General features: G+C 41.5%; 1 protein-coding gene across 1 annotated transcript in view; it reads right to left on the minus strand.

The window, feature by feature from the left end:
* Nucleotides 1-481: 481 nt before the first annotated feature.
* Nucleotides 482-15,885, minus strand: part of RGMB (repulsive guidance molecule BMP co-receptor b) — a 46,424-nt gene continuing 31,020 nt past the window's right edge. The window contains exon 3 of the mRNA XM_042452022.1: nucleotides 482-4,890. Within this exon, the coding sequence (XP_042307956.1) occupies nucleotides 4,228-4,890 (663 nt within the window). The 3' untranslated portion in view covers nucleotides 482-4,227. The remainder of the gene's footprint in view (nucleotides 4,891-15,885) is intronic.

Below are 15,885 nucleotides of genomic sequence, written 5' to 3' on the forward strand. Positions count from 1 at the left end.
ACTATTTGGAGCTACAGCTCTCACAAATGGGATTCTGGGAGTTGAAGTCCCAAAAAGCAACATCTTCCAAGCTCTGATGGAATCCAGTACATGTTTCCTCAGATGTCAACAAAGGATCTGATGCTGCTTATGATCACAGGTGCCTTCTAGTAAAAAGAAGAACTGCAGCTCAGTGCCAGAGAACCCAACCTACATTCAGAACAGATTCAATCTCTGGTATGTCAAGCAGGAATGAAACCCTAGCAAGCCACTGCCGGTCTGTGCCAACAGCACTGAACTGACCAATGATCTGACTCAGAAAAAAGGCAGCTGCCTACATATCAGACATGCAGGAAGCACAAGGTATCTTGGTGAAGGCAATCTGAGAACATTGAGGCCCAGCCTCCTCCTCAAGTCTGTGAATTGCATTTCTCATCTTTCAACTGGCATATACAAGCAGCCACTGGAGGTCAGTAACAGCACAATGCAAACATTCCACAGCATGGTATGTAACTTTATTCTTCTATCATAATAATTTAAAATATTTATACACTGCACGGTCACTTTTTTCCTCTTTCTCATTTTTTTACACAAACATATTCTTATTAGTATATCCATGAACCACATCTAAAGGGCTTTTCAACAACAAGAAGGAAAAAAAACTGGGCACACTGGGGTGTGTTTTTTTTTCTTTCCTCCTCAAAAACATAAGAATCAGTTTGAAGCCTTCTGAAAGAGACAGACATTTGGAGTGTCTGTGAAAACCAGTGTTCCCTCTAAGCATAAGCTCTCTCCAGAGACCACTCACCAGCTTCAAACTATCCATATGTTTGGCATTAACAAAAGCTCTCTTGGCTGTGGGGGACTTCAAGAGCAGACATGTGCAAATAACATTTTCTCATGAAATCCCACAGCAGGGCCAAGAAAATTAAAAAATAATTTAAGAAAAAGAAAGATACATTCCAGGTACTAACATTTCTGAAATATTACTTATCTCTGGACTTCATGATTTAGATATTAGCGTACATATATACTTGTGGGGCTTGGGAACACAGGAAATTAGCTAGCACGCAGCTGTTGTTTACGATGGGCTCACATTGCAGCTAACAACTCTAGACTTGTCTACCAGACTTCTTCCACAAATACCTTTCCACTTGGCACACAAAAAAGGTAAAATTCAACTACTCTAAGACCATCATGTTTCTCTCCATACAAAACCAAGGGACGAGGGTAGGCTTTTCTGCTTCAAATTCTGTATTTCCACAACTATGAATTAAAGGTAGTGGGGTTTTCAAAAAATCAAATAAAGCAAAACAGTTCAGGACTGCATAAAGTAATTTATGCAACAAGGAAATAGAACTAAATGGTAAATTCAGCACATTATCCTACTTGAGGCCTGGTGCTATTTTGACTCTACACAATGGCCAGCCACTTCACCTATACATAAGCATTTTCCACACTGACAGTTAGAAAAGGATGTGTTTTCTTCAATTCCATCAAATGAACTGTAAATATAATGCCTTTTTCTGGATTTATTTCAGTAACTCTAAAAGAGCCATCAAAGAGAGGCTGATATTACTGTGTTATATATGAAGGGGCACTTATCCCAAGGTCACCAACTACTTCTCAGCATGTTCTTTGAACCACTGCATCTCACTAGCTGTCAATCTGTAGTCTGTAACTCCACTTCACTCCTTTGGGAGAGGCGGGGAAACACAAATTATTATTATTATTATTATTATTATTATTATTATTATTATTAATTATTCCAATCCCAATTAACACTTATACACAACCCATGATGAGTTCCAAACAGGCTCTACTGCAAATTAAGGAAATCCCATCGTAAGTGTGGCACGGCACATGGGGCAGAGAGCTCAAATCCCAAGAAACACTGGTGAAGGAGACAGAGCTCTGTGACAGAACACAGGATTTGCATGAGGGCAGTGCCATTTTCAATTTTCAAATGCCCTGCCCATTTAAAAGGGATTGGAAAAGCTTTTCTCCAAGAAAATAACAAACTGTCCTTGGGCTAGAGACCAAGAGTGGTTAACCTGTCATCTTCAGATGTTTCTGGACTTCAGTTCAAAGTATTCCCATTGGCAATGCTGTCTGGGCCCAATGGAAGCTGTAGTCTAACATCTGGAGGGCCACAAGTTGCTCAAGTCTGGGCTAATGAACTGGTAATGTCATACAGTGCAAAGCAACAGGATATATACATAACATGCTGCCTTTTTTCTCACTAGATGTAGCAGAACACACAACTTTAAACCAGGGATGGAAAACCTAGGGTCCTCTAGATACCACTGGGCCAGAGTTTTCACCATCCCTAACCACTGATCATGATGTCAATAACTGACTAAAACTGGATCCCAACAACTGGGCAGGCCCCCAGTTTACATACTTTTTGCCTTAACTCCAGCTCCCTCCATGCACATTCTGTTTGGATTGAGGAGGATGGTGCCCCAATACTGGAAAAGTCATCTTTTCTGGGCCATGAGTCCCAGAATGTTCTAGCCAGCTTGGAGGATAGTTGTTTTGCAACAAAAATACCTGCAAGTATGAAGTTGGCATATGACCTCCCAAGTTATATAAAAGGAAAGAGAAACAATCTTGTGGCATCTGCTTTTACAAGCTGCAGCAGTCTTCATCAGAAGGGAATCATTTTGAAGCAACCCTAAGGGCCATGTACTCCAACTCCTTACTCATGCAAGAATCCACCATTAAATCACAAACACTTTATGGTTTTTAAATGACATTACAAGATTCTTTTTATGCATGTGTTGCAACAACATTGCTAAACTTGCTAAAAAATGAATTGAGTATGTGGAGCCAACTATACCAGCCTTCACTGGAGCAGGGATAGATAATATATGGCTCTCCAGGATGTTGCTGGCTGCAAATTTAGTAGGAGAGCCAACAGAAAGGGCTAATAGGAACTGCAGTCTAACAGCATCCAAAGTACCATGCTGCCTATTTTTGCTTTGCATGAGACAATGCAAGCTCTCATCCCTGCTATTTATACATATGCACATCATTCAGATTAGGATACTGAGTATCTTAATTTTCTGCCTTGTGTGTGTGTGTGGGGGGGGGGGGACAATTCAGGAGGTTCACATTCAGAATATTTTGGGGTTTCTGGCAAAAAAACCCCAAACAACCCTGATGTTCAGGTGGCCAGAAGGTTTCTACACTGGAAATAGGGGAAAGAGAAATGAACCAGGTTAGGTCTACCACTATAATAGGGTACACATTTAATACAAACAACTTGAAGACACCCATATACCAATATATACTAAGAGACTTGAATCCAAAACATCTCAAAAGCTTTGGGCCTTGCTCACATACATTTGAAAGGGGGAAAGACACAGTTCTATATGTGTGCCTTTCATACAAATCAGTACAAGATGTGTAATTTTGTTCTTGGGCATTACAACCCAAGTACAAAATAACCACATAAAAGTAGTCCTTAGGAGAAGGAAGCAAAGATATCTGCATCAAGGGAAAAAACAAGATGCAGTTCTCACTGCTATGAACATGAGAGTTAACAAGAAAAGAACAATTCTGTTTCCATGAAACAAAGATTACTGGCACAAGGTCCAGGCAATGGTGGGGAACTTGCCATCCTCCAGGTAGCTTTGGACTACAATTCCCAACATGCTGGCCCAAGCAGCACAGTCAATGGGAATTGTAGTTCAACATGATCTGGAGGGCCAATAGTTGCCCACTGCTGATCCAAATGGAAGATCTGGCTCTTCCCAGATCTGTACAAAAACTCCAAGCCAGCCTTAACTGGCCAAAGAAATGGGAAAGGGAAGAGGGGAGGATCATCAGTATGTCACTTAAGCTAGATAATACTTAAGAGGGAGCACTGGGTATGGAATATGTACACAAAGATATAAGCTGTACATATTACCTAGGTACACATAAATATTTAATATATAAAAAATAAAGTGCTTTCTATCAGGTCCTGATGAAAGGACATTATAAAACATTTCACCAACTGCAAACCAAAAAAAAAAAAAAAAAAAAAAAAAAAAAAAAAAATTACAATCAAAAAGAATGTTACATCCAACATACATAGGGAAAAATTGGTAACACAATATATACAATCCACTGGGTGTCCCAGGACAGGAAAAAAAAAGCATCCCTTCATATACATGGTATATACATATATACTCTTTTCTCAATATATTATGACAATATATATTTTAAACCCTTTGTTTTCAACCACAACAGGAAAAAACCCTACAAAAACACAACAAGCATCAAACACACAAGTCCAAGACTAAGACACAACTCACTCCCCCAACCCACCCCTCCACTGTTAGGGAAGATGTGCCATCGTTCTTTCCTGGGGTGCAGCGCCTCGACATCCTGCAAGGCACTATGGGCAGCAGCTGTGAAATTGGCATCCCCGGTGGTAAGCAAATCGAAGACACAAGAGTAAAAGTAGATGTCCTTCAACAGCATCTTCTCGTGGCATTTTGCTGTGGCACTCTCCAGCGTGTATAGAGACCGGGTCTGACTTGAAGCACCAGAAGGAAGGAGCTGTCCCATGACTGGCAGAGGAAGATGCCCACTCTCATCAATGCGTTCACTTGAGGGGCAGCCATTCACACAAAGCTGCAGGTCCTGGCTCTCTTCATAAGCCATAGCTAACTCCTGTGGCATGCGGATGGCCAGTGTTAAGTAGCGGCCTAGCTGGCGCACAAACACAGTAGTCCCAATGTACCGGGCGTGCATTTCCACATATTTGCCGCTAACTCGCTCCACAATGCGCAAACTTTTGGTGTCACCATCACCACCACTTGTGGTGCCATCTACAAAAGCTGCTGGCAAATCATCAGTCACTGCCTGGTACACCTTTTGATCTGTACAATCTTGGTAAGATTTAAAGATAATGGTAATCTGTGGAGAGAGAAAAACAAGGAGGTTTGAGTTAGACCAGGACAATCTGTCTCATAGCTCTTGGAAACATATCTAAGAGTTTACATTCCCCTAATATGGTAAACTGAGATTCCATCTGTTGCTAGAAGACTACTATAGAAAGGACCAGTTTGTTACTACCTAGGATGCTATGCTAGCACTTGAAGCACAATTGTTACCCTGCAACAGTGATGTGGAATTACCAGGAAAAAGAAGAACTGGGAAATGTTCCAGTGCTTATATGATTTAGCATGTTTTCTTTAAATGTTATATTCAATCACACTGAACTTGTGAGGACATTATTTTACTGGACTAATTAAATAATATAAATAAAAATAAAGTAAAGTAAAATTTTTATTTTTATCCCACTTTTTGCCAAGCAATCAAAGCGGCATACAACAGGCTAAAATATATCCATATACACATAGTATCCCCCCTTAAAACAGGATTAACAGTATAAAACTAAAACTAACATTTTAAAATCCAAACAATAACCACTGTCAGAGTTCGATAAATGGGGATGTCTTTTTCGTGGCCAAGTATTTTATTCCGGGAAGGCCTGCCAGAAGAGAGCCGTCTTAATGGCTTTTTTGAAGCTCCCTAGATTGGTGATTTGACGGATCTCCATTCCATAAGTTGGGAGCGGCTGCAGAAAATGTCCTCTGGGAGATCACCGTCAATCTGGTCTTTAAGGGCTGTAGTAGATTCCTCCCAGAGGACCTGAGTGTACGGGGCGGATTATATGGAAGCAGGTGATCCCTTAGACAGGTTGGGCCCAAGCCATGTAGGACTTTAATAGTGATAACCAACACCTTGTACTGTGCCCAGAGAATGGCACACCCTTCCCTTATGTTTAACAAAATATAGCTAGATCTGAAAGGACACTGTATTTTCAGGACACGTTTCTACGGAGAGCTGATAGCTTTTATCAACAGTGTCACATTGTGTGTTTGAGGCATAGCTGTATGTCTTCAGCTTTGCTCACTCTCTGCACAACTTATCAATTCCATTCCAAGTTGAAAAAATATGACATAACTTATAGAAATTTCATATCCTGTTTTAGCCCATCTTAATACAACTGATTTGTAGTACAATAGCCCAGAGAACTATGGATAAACATGGGTGGGAAGGAAATTTTCCATGGAAAATAGACCACTGGAAAATTTTCTATTTTGGAAAATCTTCCATACTACATCTCTGCAATAAAGCCCCCCCAAGCAATCACAGAAATGAAACAAAACCCATCCATGCACCAAATAAGTGTTGCAAAATTTCCAAGAATTACCACAGCTTTGTTTCCTCTAGTAAATAGCCACTTCACATGTGAAAACAGGGAAAGTTACAAGAAAAGGTAAGAGTACAAAATGGCAAAATACTTTACAGAGCGAAGAATGGTGTTTTACTGTATTTCAGATAATGTGAAACAAAGCAGCAGTATGTACTAAAGTGAAGATAAACATCCTATGTATGTACACTATGGGAATTCTAGCATTTCTCATGAGTTGTCTCTTGAAATAAAGGAAAAGTCCTTCTGATGCCTCTCCAAGCTATCCTGCAGCAAACAGGCAAGCTACCTGCATTGCTGGATAGTTGAAGCTAATGTTTAGTTGTTTTCCTGGTGACATATAAGCTTCCTTTTGTGTGGTAAAAGCTCTAACATGAGCACATACCAGGAAAAGTGGATTTAGAATATCTCTGTGTTACGTATTAACAGTTATCAATGGTTTAAAAGGTAAAGGCAGTGTTCTTGAGGCATTCAAATATGTACACTTGTAAGTATCTGGCTTTGAGCTGTTGAATAACAATATATAGTAGGAAGAACATCAGTGGATGATGCAGGAGTAGGAAATGAACCTAGAATCTCAGCTGGAAATGAGTGATCTGATGCACTAGAATGCTGTCCATCTCCAATAGGGAAACAACATTAAGACTCTCCTTCCACGCCTGTGTTTTGCACCAGTAATTCCCCAATTCTGATCCTCCCTGTATCCCTGAACACTGCTGTGCTGGCTTCTGGGAGCTGAAGTCCAAAACACCTGGAGGACCAAAGGTTGAAAACCACTGATTTCTACAACAGTTATGCAGATTGAGTGCCTCAGAGCATGACTGCAGACCTGATTTAACCTGTTAATGAGAGAGGAGATAGGACAGGGACAGGTATCAAAAACAAGATGCCAAAGAAGGATGGGGAAAAGGCAAAGCCTAAAACTAGTGATCTAAAATAGCTCAATGCACTTTGGCACATCTTTTCAGGAGGGGACTGGAACATTGTGCTTTATCCAACTGCCACAGTTCCAGTCCCTCAACTAGCAAAGGCCTGTTACAGACTGCCAAAATAAAGCTGCTTCGAGTCTCTTTGGAGGTATGCTATTTAAATGATGCATGCATCCTAAGAATCCGGAAGCTGCATCAAAGCTGCTCTCCAGTGCTTAGGAATGGAGTGTGGCTTTGGCGCGACCTCCGGACTCTTAGGACCCATGCATCATTTAAATAGCATACCTCCAAAGAGACCCGAAGCAGCTTTATTTTGGCAGTCTGTAACAGGCCAAAGTTTCTTTTCCCTTGTAAAACAAGAACTGTAATTACATGACAATGCAAGGCCTGAACATCACATGTTCACTAAAACAAATGATCCACCACTAAATTTGCTACTATGGCATTAGCAAAACTTAACCCTTCCTCCCGTCCCTTAACATTAAAACAAGGCATGCAGCTCATGTTCCCTCCTTCACACTTTAGTATCCTGATTAGTAAGGAGTACATATCTTCAGCCTTCTTTCCAGAGAAAGGCCATGAGCCTCTGAAAGAAGCCAGACAAACTGTGTGTTGTTCTGTGGCATGGCCAAGCTTATCCTGGTCCTCTTGTACTACCTAGCAAACTAGCTATTGAAAGAACCAACCAGTAAAGGGAACTATTTGTGGAATACTGTAAACAGAAACATATGAAATAGCCTTATACTGATTTAAACCATTGGTCTGTCTAGCCTAGAATCATCACTGTTGCCTTGAAATGGCTCTCTGGGATATAAGGTCTATCTGGAGATCAGATTGGATTTGGGATGATCTGCATACCATGTGTGTTGCACCACTGAAGTATGGCTTTTGCCTAAACCCTACTACTAGTATACAGTACACCCATGTTATACGTGGGTGCACCTTACGCGGCTTCCAGAAGTTGCAGCACCACGTGCTGGAAAAGGCAATGGTGTGTGCATCCGTGAATGGGGCTTGAATATCCACGTCTTTTCCCTCATGTGGGGTGTGTGTGTCCAGAACAGATCCCCCACATAAGGGAAGGGATGACTGTATATGTTTTGTTCAACAAGCAGAAGACAAGTGTTTTCCTTTGGGTTATCTGGGCTCCTTTGTGGGATTATTTCTTACTGGGCTCCTTATTCTTCTGAAGCTCTTTCAGTTAACTATTGTCTTCCAATAGTAGAACAGAATCTGTTGCACCTCCTCTCTCCCAACCCAAGTTTCTGGATTCTTCTTCTTCTTGCACTTCATAGGGTTCCTTCATTCTCACCAATGTCTTTCCTCCTGGCACTCTTTAATCATACACTGGGTTCCAGGCAGGGCACGGCAGGAAGGATGTGTCATCTATTTCTCTCCTTGTTGCTGTCGTTCTCCTTCTTTCTTCATGTCTTTTTAATTTTCTCTCTTCTTTCCTCTTCCAAAGCCAAGAGCCCTACCAATTGCAGAAGACTAACCACCCTATCCCACAAACTCTGCCTTTCTCTCTTCTTCGTAAGCCACATGGAGCCCTTTCACACTACACATGTACGTTGTTGTTGTTGTTGTATGATTTGTAGTGATCCTAAGCAACACATCACAGGTTTTTTTCTGTAAGACTGAGACAGTGTAACTTGCTCAAGGTCACCTTTTCGCTTTCCACGGTAAGGCTTCAAATACTAGCTTCCTAGAAACATTCAAGCCACATCACACTGGCTCTCATACAATTCCACTTTAACTGCTATGGCCACATCCTATAGAACTCTTGGATTTACAGTTTAGGGAGAAGTATTTGAAATTCTCAGCCATAGAAATCTAGTGCCTCTACAAACTCCAAACTCCAAGATACATAGGATACAGCGATGAAAATTAAATAGGAATCATGATGATAAGATTGTGTGATCGGGACTATAGTGATCTAAATGATATATGTTTGAATTTCTGTATTTTTGGTTAAAAGGCACTAGTTTGGATCAGCTATGCCAGAGATAGCTATCTGCCCTTTTGCAGTACAGTGCCAGGATCACCTTGGGGGAAGTTTCTCCTTGCATATATTTGAGATAGGTTACCCTAATACAGCCCCTTCCCAAGCTAGGGCCCAACAGATGTTTTGCCATGCAATTCCCATCAGCCTTAGCCAATTCCTGACCTTGTCAATGGTCAGAGAACTTGGATATTATCATGCAAGACATGTGGAGGTCTCCAGGATGTCTGTCCTAGTTACTTATGTTCCAGAAATCATGCTCCAAGAATATGGAGAAGCACTCTACAAATGCATTTAGCAGGGATGTGAACTGTGTGACTCTCCAGATGCTGTGGGACTGCAAGTCTCAGCAGCTCTAGCCAGCATGGCCAATTGTGGAGAATGCTAGGAGGTTCAGTCTGACAACATCTGGAAGGCCACACAATTCCCACCATTAGAGTTGCATGCCTTTGGCAACTGTGGCAACACATACAAGCACCAGGCATATCAGAAAATAAATAAGAAGGAAGGTATTCATACACTGTAGGAGTGTTTTTAAAAAACAAAACAAAACAGCAACACAGCACTTCCTAGGAGACCCAATTCTCTTTGTTTTTCACCACCAGATTTGTGCCATCAAAAACAAGGTGTCTGTCACAAAAGCACTGAATCAGATTGTCTCTGAATTTGCAAAGCCTCTTTGAACCTTTGCAGAAGACATAACTTAGAACAGGCCCATATGAAGAAGGGTGTTTAAACAGCTATACCACACAACGAATAGAGGATACAAGGGAGAATCAACATATGTTACTATAACTGACATGTTCCTCCCACCCTCACCATTCTTCAATTCACTCCACTCCCACTACAACTAATACACCCCTCATTATTTTCACTCCACATGTTCCCACCGGTGCTGTCTGACTGGAATTTTCCAACAGTTTCTTAGGTTTAAATCACTTCCACTTCTAACTGGAGGCCAGCTGCAGTCAAGCAATCTGTTAAACGAATAGCCCTGAGCTAGAGTTGGGGCTGAAGGGCTTTGAGGGGAAGTCTATTTCTGTGTTGTCTGGATTTCAGCAAGAATTCTGCTCTTTCTATGCTACCAGAGAAAGCCACAATTCCTCCTCAGTATTAATCATGTTAGCTCAGTTCAAATCCTCGGGGGACCCTGTTCTGGAGAATGTCTCACAAGTGATTTGTTGTGTTGCCAAGTCTTCCCTTGCAAACTCTCTCAAAAAGTGAGAGAGATGTAGAAACAGCTGTTTTCTACAGGACAGGAAACAGGTTTTATCTAGTAGCTAACCACACGTAGATACAGCACTCATGCTACATTCACACTGATACCACTCAGCAAGGCAAAGTGACTTGACAGCCACGTGGAGAGTGGAATTCCATGCAAGTCTGCTCACATCTGAGAGATTAACTCAACAAATTACTTCTAATGAGACACAGAAACCTTCCTTCTTCTTTCTCATTTACCTGGCCACTGTCCTTTTCACTCTTTAAATGTCATAAACCTGACACTAGCCACAATGAAAAAGAACATTTTCCCTGATAAGTGTTCTTTTTAATTTGAGAGAATAGTGTCTTTCATTCACTTGACACCCAGTTCCGCCAATGGAGAAACCTATGACCAGATACCTGTTGAGTATTTACACTGCATAACTGACCAGGTTTCTGAGACCTCCTTGTAGTAACAAAACAGTCTGAGACACTTCTTCCACCACAAGTCCGTGGTGCTCCTGGCATGATGCTCAGGCACAGCTCAGCCCTTTCCCATCAGTCTGTCCACCTCAGTTCTCTCCACAATCTCATGGTGTTTTGCTACATTGAGTCTCACCAGGATCTCAGCTTCTGACCTTAAGCTTTAGAAGAAAGATTTAAAACAGTAGACAATGAGTCGATTCCCAGCTCACCCATGGAACCCAACTGGGTGACCTTGAGCGAGTTATAGACACTCAGTCTCAATCTTGGGGTAAACGTAAGTCGGAAACAACTTGAAGGCACACAAAAACAACATTTTCTCAGAATAGTGAACCTGTGATACTTGCCCTATTTTATATGACCTTAAGCGCTATTCATCTCTGTAGTGAGGTACTCACCCAGGTAGAGAGAGCTGAAGGGGCTAAGGGCAGCCAGGTGGTGGAGGTTGAGGGGAAGGAGGAAGTTAACCCAGAGGTGGAGCCAGTGGTGGAAGGAGGAGGAGCTGGAAGGAGTATAAAAGCAGAAGGGCTGAGGCGTGCGGGGAGGAAGGATGGATGCGGAAGAGCTGTTCGGGCAGCAGCGGCCGGGGAAGGGAAAGAACAGGGTTTAAGGAGGCCAGAGAGGGACAGAGTCCCTGTGCCTCTCCCAAGAAGGGCCCTACGGCCAAAGCAGAGGCCCCAAGAGGAGGAGAGGCGACAGAACCCTCGAGAGGAGGAAGCCTGGGCTTTTGAGGGCTCTGGGGAATGGACAACCAGAGACCTTGAGGATTTGGAGGATGAGTGGTGGAGTCCACAAGAGAAGCTTTGGGGAACAAGCCCTGTCATGATGGGAAGGGGGAATGTCTGACTTGAAGACTGGACTTTATGTTTTGAGTTATCATCTACTGAATACAAAGCTATTTTCTTATTAAAGGTACAGTTGTACCACACTTGCCTGAGTAAGTTTGTTGTGCATCTGGGAGAGAACATAAGGGGAGGAGTCTGTTTCCTTGCAAGATGGAGTCTGCTATGCCAGCCCCGCCCACAATCTCTTAAGAACAGGTGACACGGAGGGTTAGAAAGCTGCATCCACTTAATTTGCTGTCCCACAGACTCCACAGGCCATACTTTTGCTATATATATATTTTAAAACAGGAGCAAGACCCCAGTTACTTTTCTATTTTTGATATCTTGCAAATGTGCAGGGGGGAGGACTTGTGGTTAAACAGAGAATTTAAGTCCTCCAGAAGCACAATTCATCATTCCAGCTCACCCATTTGGTGACGGGGACTTCTGAATGTCTCACAAACTCCATTCATGGGATATGGTCCATGGGGCCATCTAATTTCTACTCTTACTCTTGAATGTCGTGACTTACTCTTGCTCTCCAGATGCCTCTCTAAGAATCACTTTGTCTTTCAACATGAGCATATGAGTCATGCAACTCTGCCAATTGCACCCAAATTTGCCTTTGGCTCTACCCACTACTGCCTGGGGCTGTGGCTAGTCTTTCCCGGTGGGCCAATAGTGGTTCACAGGAAAAAGGTTACCCAGGCCTGATCTAAGGAAAAGGCATAAACGTACAAAGAGAACAGCAATGTTACCTGGTCTTTTCAAGATTCTGCTCTTCTTCTTCTGCATCAAAACATGTGACAAATGAAGCCTAAAAAAGACCCCAAATACTACCCATAGAATTTTGTGCTAAAATACACTCAATACCCTGAAATATGTGCATATGTATGCATGCGTGTATGTTTTCAAGTTGCCTGTCTACATATGGCAACCCCATTTATTTTCTAAGGTTTTCTTAGGAAAGGTACGCTCAGAATTGGTTTTTCCATTTACTTCCTCTGAAATATAGCCTACACAACATCTGGTAATCGTTGGTAGTCTCCCATCCAAGTACTAACCACAGCTGACCCTGCTTGGCTTTCAAGATCAGAAAGAAACTGGTGTCTTTAATAATGATGATGATGATGATGATGATGATAATAGGATTTATTTATATGCCGCCCAATTACTGGGAATCCGGGCGGCTTACAACAGAGAGGATCCTAGTCTGAAAGATGCCAAATATTATATGCCTTTCTCTTGTCAAAACTTCTGTTCTACTGCTATTGTCTTTCCCAACCAGATGTCCTCCAGATGTAAATGACTACAACTCTCCTCATTCCCTTGCAGGAAGTAGTACTCTAACAAATTGGGAGACATGAGGTTGGGGAAGGTTATTGTTTAGTCTCTTTCTATAATCTTCGGGTTGAAATTTCTTCTTTTTCATTTAAAATCAATGATAGAAATAAAAGTACACTTACAAGAGTACTCCCCTTTAGCAAAGCCTTGTTTGCAGTCCTAAATGTTGAAAAGTTACAAAAAGAAGCATCAATAGGATAAATCTGACCTGAGCTCCCAAGGACCTCCCCTCCCCAAAACACACACAGAAATCATTAGACTAGTCATATTCTTAACTTCTCCAATAGGTCAGTTCACAAATATGCAGCCTTTTCACTGCTATGAAAGGCATGTAAGAAACAACCTGCTGCTCTCCAAATACTATTACAAGCCCCAAGATGGTCACCCCACTACTCTCTAGATGTGGTCACTCAAGTCTTGAATCCTAAGTCAACCCAGCTCCAAAGAAGTAGTAGTAGTAGTAGTAATAGTAATACAATTTATTTATATTCCGCTTTATCGCAAGGAATCAAAGCGAAATATATACATCCTTCTCTGGAACTTCAAATTGCTACAATTCCTACAATCTCCAGCCAACATGGGATTCTTGGTACTTCAGAATCCAAAAATCCTAACTTTTCCAAGCTCTACCTTTTACATATTAGTGTAAGGGAGCTACACTGTTCAAACACATTTCTCCATGGACAGTACAGTCCTATCAAATCTCAGAATACATATTCCCTGAAGAGAATCCCTTGATTCTCCCTTGAAGAGAGTACCCAGATTGTTGGGGACAAATTAGCTAACAGTTGTAAACCGCTTAGACACTGCTTAGGTGGTATGAAGCGGTATATAAATGAAGCTTGTTTGTTTGTTTGTTTATTTGTTTCTTGCTACATTCTGTTGTCAATTACTGTCCCTTAAAACCTTTCCTGAAAGAAAATCTATTCAATACACCACCTTTATTCACACACACACACACACACACCTTTGAGTATGTCCACTGAAATGCTTTTCTGAAATCTCTGAACCTTCAAACACCATCTACATTTGTTATTTTGTTTCCCTGACCTGATCCATAAACTGCAATAACTTACTCTGGCATATTTGCTCCATACCACACCATTTATTATTAATAGGTAATGTTCCATTTAAAATATCAATGCCTTTGTTAAACATTTCACCTCCCCACCTGTTTGCCAACTCTCCCCCCAAACTACTTTGGCTCTGCTCATTCATTTTTAATCTTTCAATTCCACTCCATCCCTCCCACCTCGCCAGTCAGGTATTCTTGCTATAAATCCCAGCTCCCCAGAGACATCCTGCAATTTATTATTTTTTTAATTCTACTTTCAATGCATACATTTCAAATTTAGATTTACTAAGGCAGGCCTTTCCGGGATAGATAACCCCGGCCTCAGGAACCCTCTTCTCCTGAGAGTCCCTAAGGTCCTCCCTGGAAATGCTACCGTAGTTTACTGTTTTATTTGTCTTGTTTTGTTTTGTTCTGTTTTGGTCTTGTAATAATGTGTATGTGTTAATGTTGTTTAATTTGTTGGTTTTAATTATAATTGATTTAATAATTTTTTAAAGGGGGGAGGGAATTTTCATGTACAATATTGTATTTTATTGGTTAGCCGCCCCGATTGACCTCAAGGGGCAGGATATAAATAATTTATTATTATTATTATTATTATTATTATTATTACATGGCTTCAAATGAGGAAGGGACGGATCAGAATCCACAGGTGCATCTTGAAAAACTTTGCAGGAGATCACCAAGGTTTTTCCACTCTCCATAAGTTTACAAGAAAAAATGAAATGCCAATAAAATAAAATAAACAACGCATTAGCATTTCTTATCTGTAGAATAGGAATACCAGTTGTTGCTTTTGACTTGGCCTAGTCTTTTCAGCTTTGTTGTTGTTGTGCACCCCCACATCATTTTTGATTTATGGAAACCTAGAGCAATCCTATCGTGGCGTTTTCTTGGCAGGGTTGTTCTTCCTCTGAGGCTGAGTGTGTGACTTGCCCAAGGTCCAATGTGTTTCTATGGCTAAGCATGGATCTGAAGCCTGGCAATGTGCCGAGAAGCATACTTGAAATATGACACCATCCTTTGAGGCATCCATTTTGTGTATGACTCTGATTGGAGACCTTGGAATTATGGTGAGAACAAGTAAATCCTACTAGGCTGGAGTCTGCCCACCCTACTCACTCTCTCGCAATTTCCTCCGTACATATGAGCAAAATCCATGTATCTCCACAGAGACACTCTAAAAATGCTCATGATCAGACCCTACCATTGGCTTACCAAAAAAAAGAAGCAAAAACCTTCCTGAAATATATACAAGAAAAAAACGGAAGTACACACAATCACTTAAGCATTTAAACACAAAATTGAGAGAAAAATTAAAATATAGTAATGGCAAATGTAACTGAAACAAGCAATTGAGATTATAATAACCACACTGTGGAGACATAAGGGGCAATTTTGGTTCCCCGAATCCCCAAAGATGCTCCTTTTGAAGTATGAGGTGGCTTTCTCTCAAGGAAAATGATGAGGAGCACAAAACAAGATAAAAATTCCTTCCACTGACCTTGAAAGGGTGGGAAGCCATTTCATAGAATCATAGAGTTGGAAGAGACCGCACGGGCCATCCAGTCCAACCCCCTGCCATGCAGGAAATCCAAATCAAAGCATCCCTGACAGATAGCCATCCAGCCTCTGCTTAAAGGCCTCCAAAGAAGGAGACTCCACTACACTCCGAGGGAGTGTGTTCCACTGTCGAACAGCCCTTACTGTCAGGAAGTTCCTCCTAATGTTGAGGTGGAATCTCTTTTCCTGGAGCTTGCATCCATTGCTCTTGGTCCTGTTCTCTGGAGCAGCAGAAAACAAGCTTGCTCCCTCCTCAATATGACATCCCT

This window comes from Sceloporus undulatus, chromosome 2, assembly GCF_019175285.1.
Source record: "Sceloporus undulatus isolate JIND9_A2432 ecotype Alabama chromosome 2, SceUnd_v1.1, whole genome shotgun sequence".
Taxonomy (NCBI): domain Eukaryota; kingdom Metazoa; phylum Chordata; class Lepidosauria; order Squamata; family Phrynosomatidae; genus Sceloporus; species Sceloporus undulatus.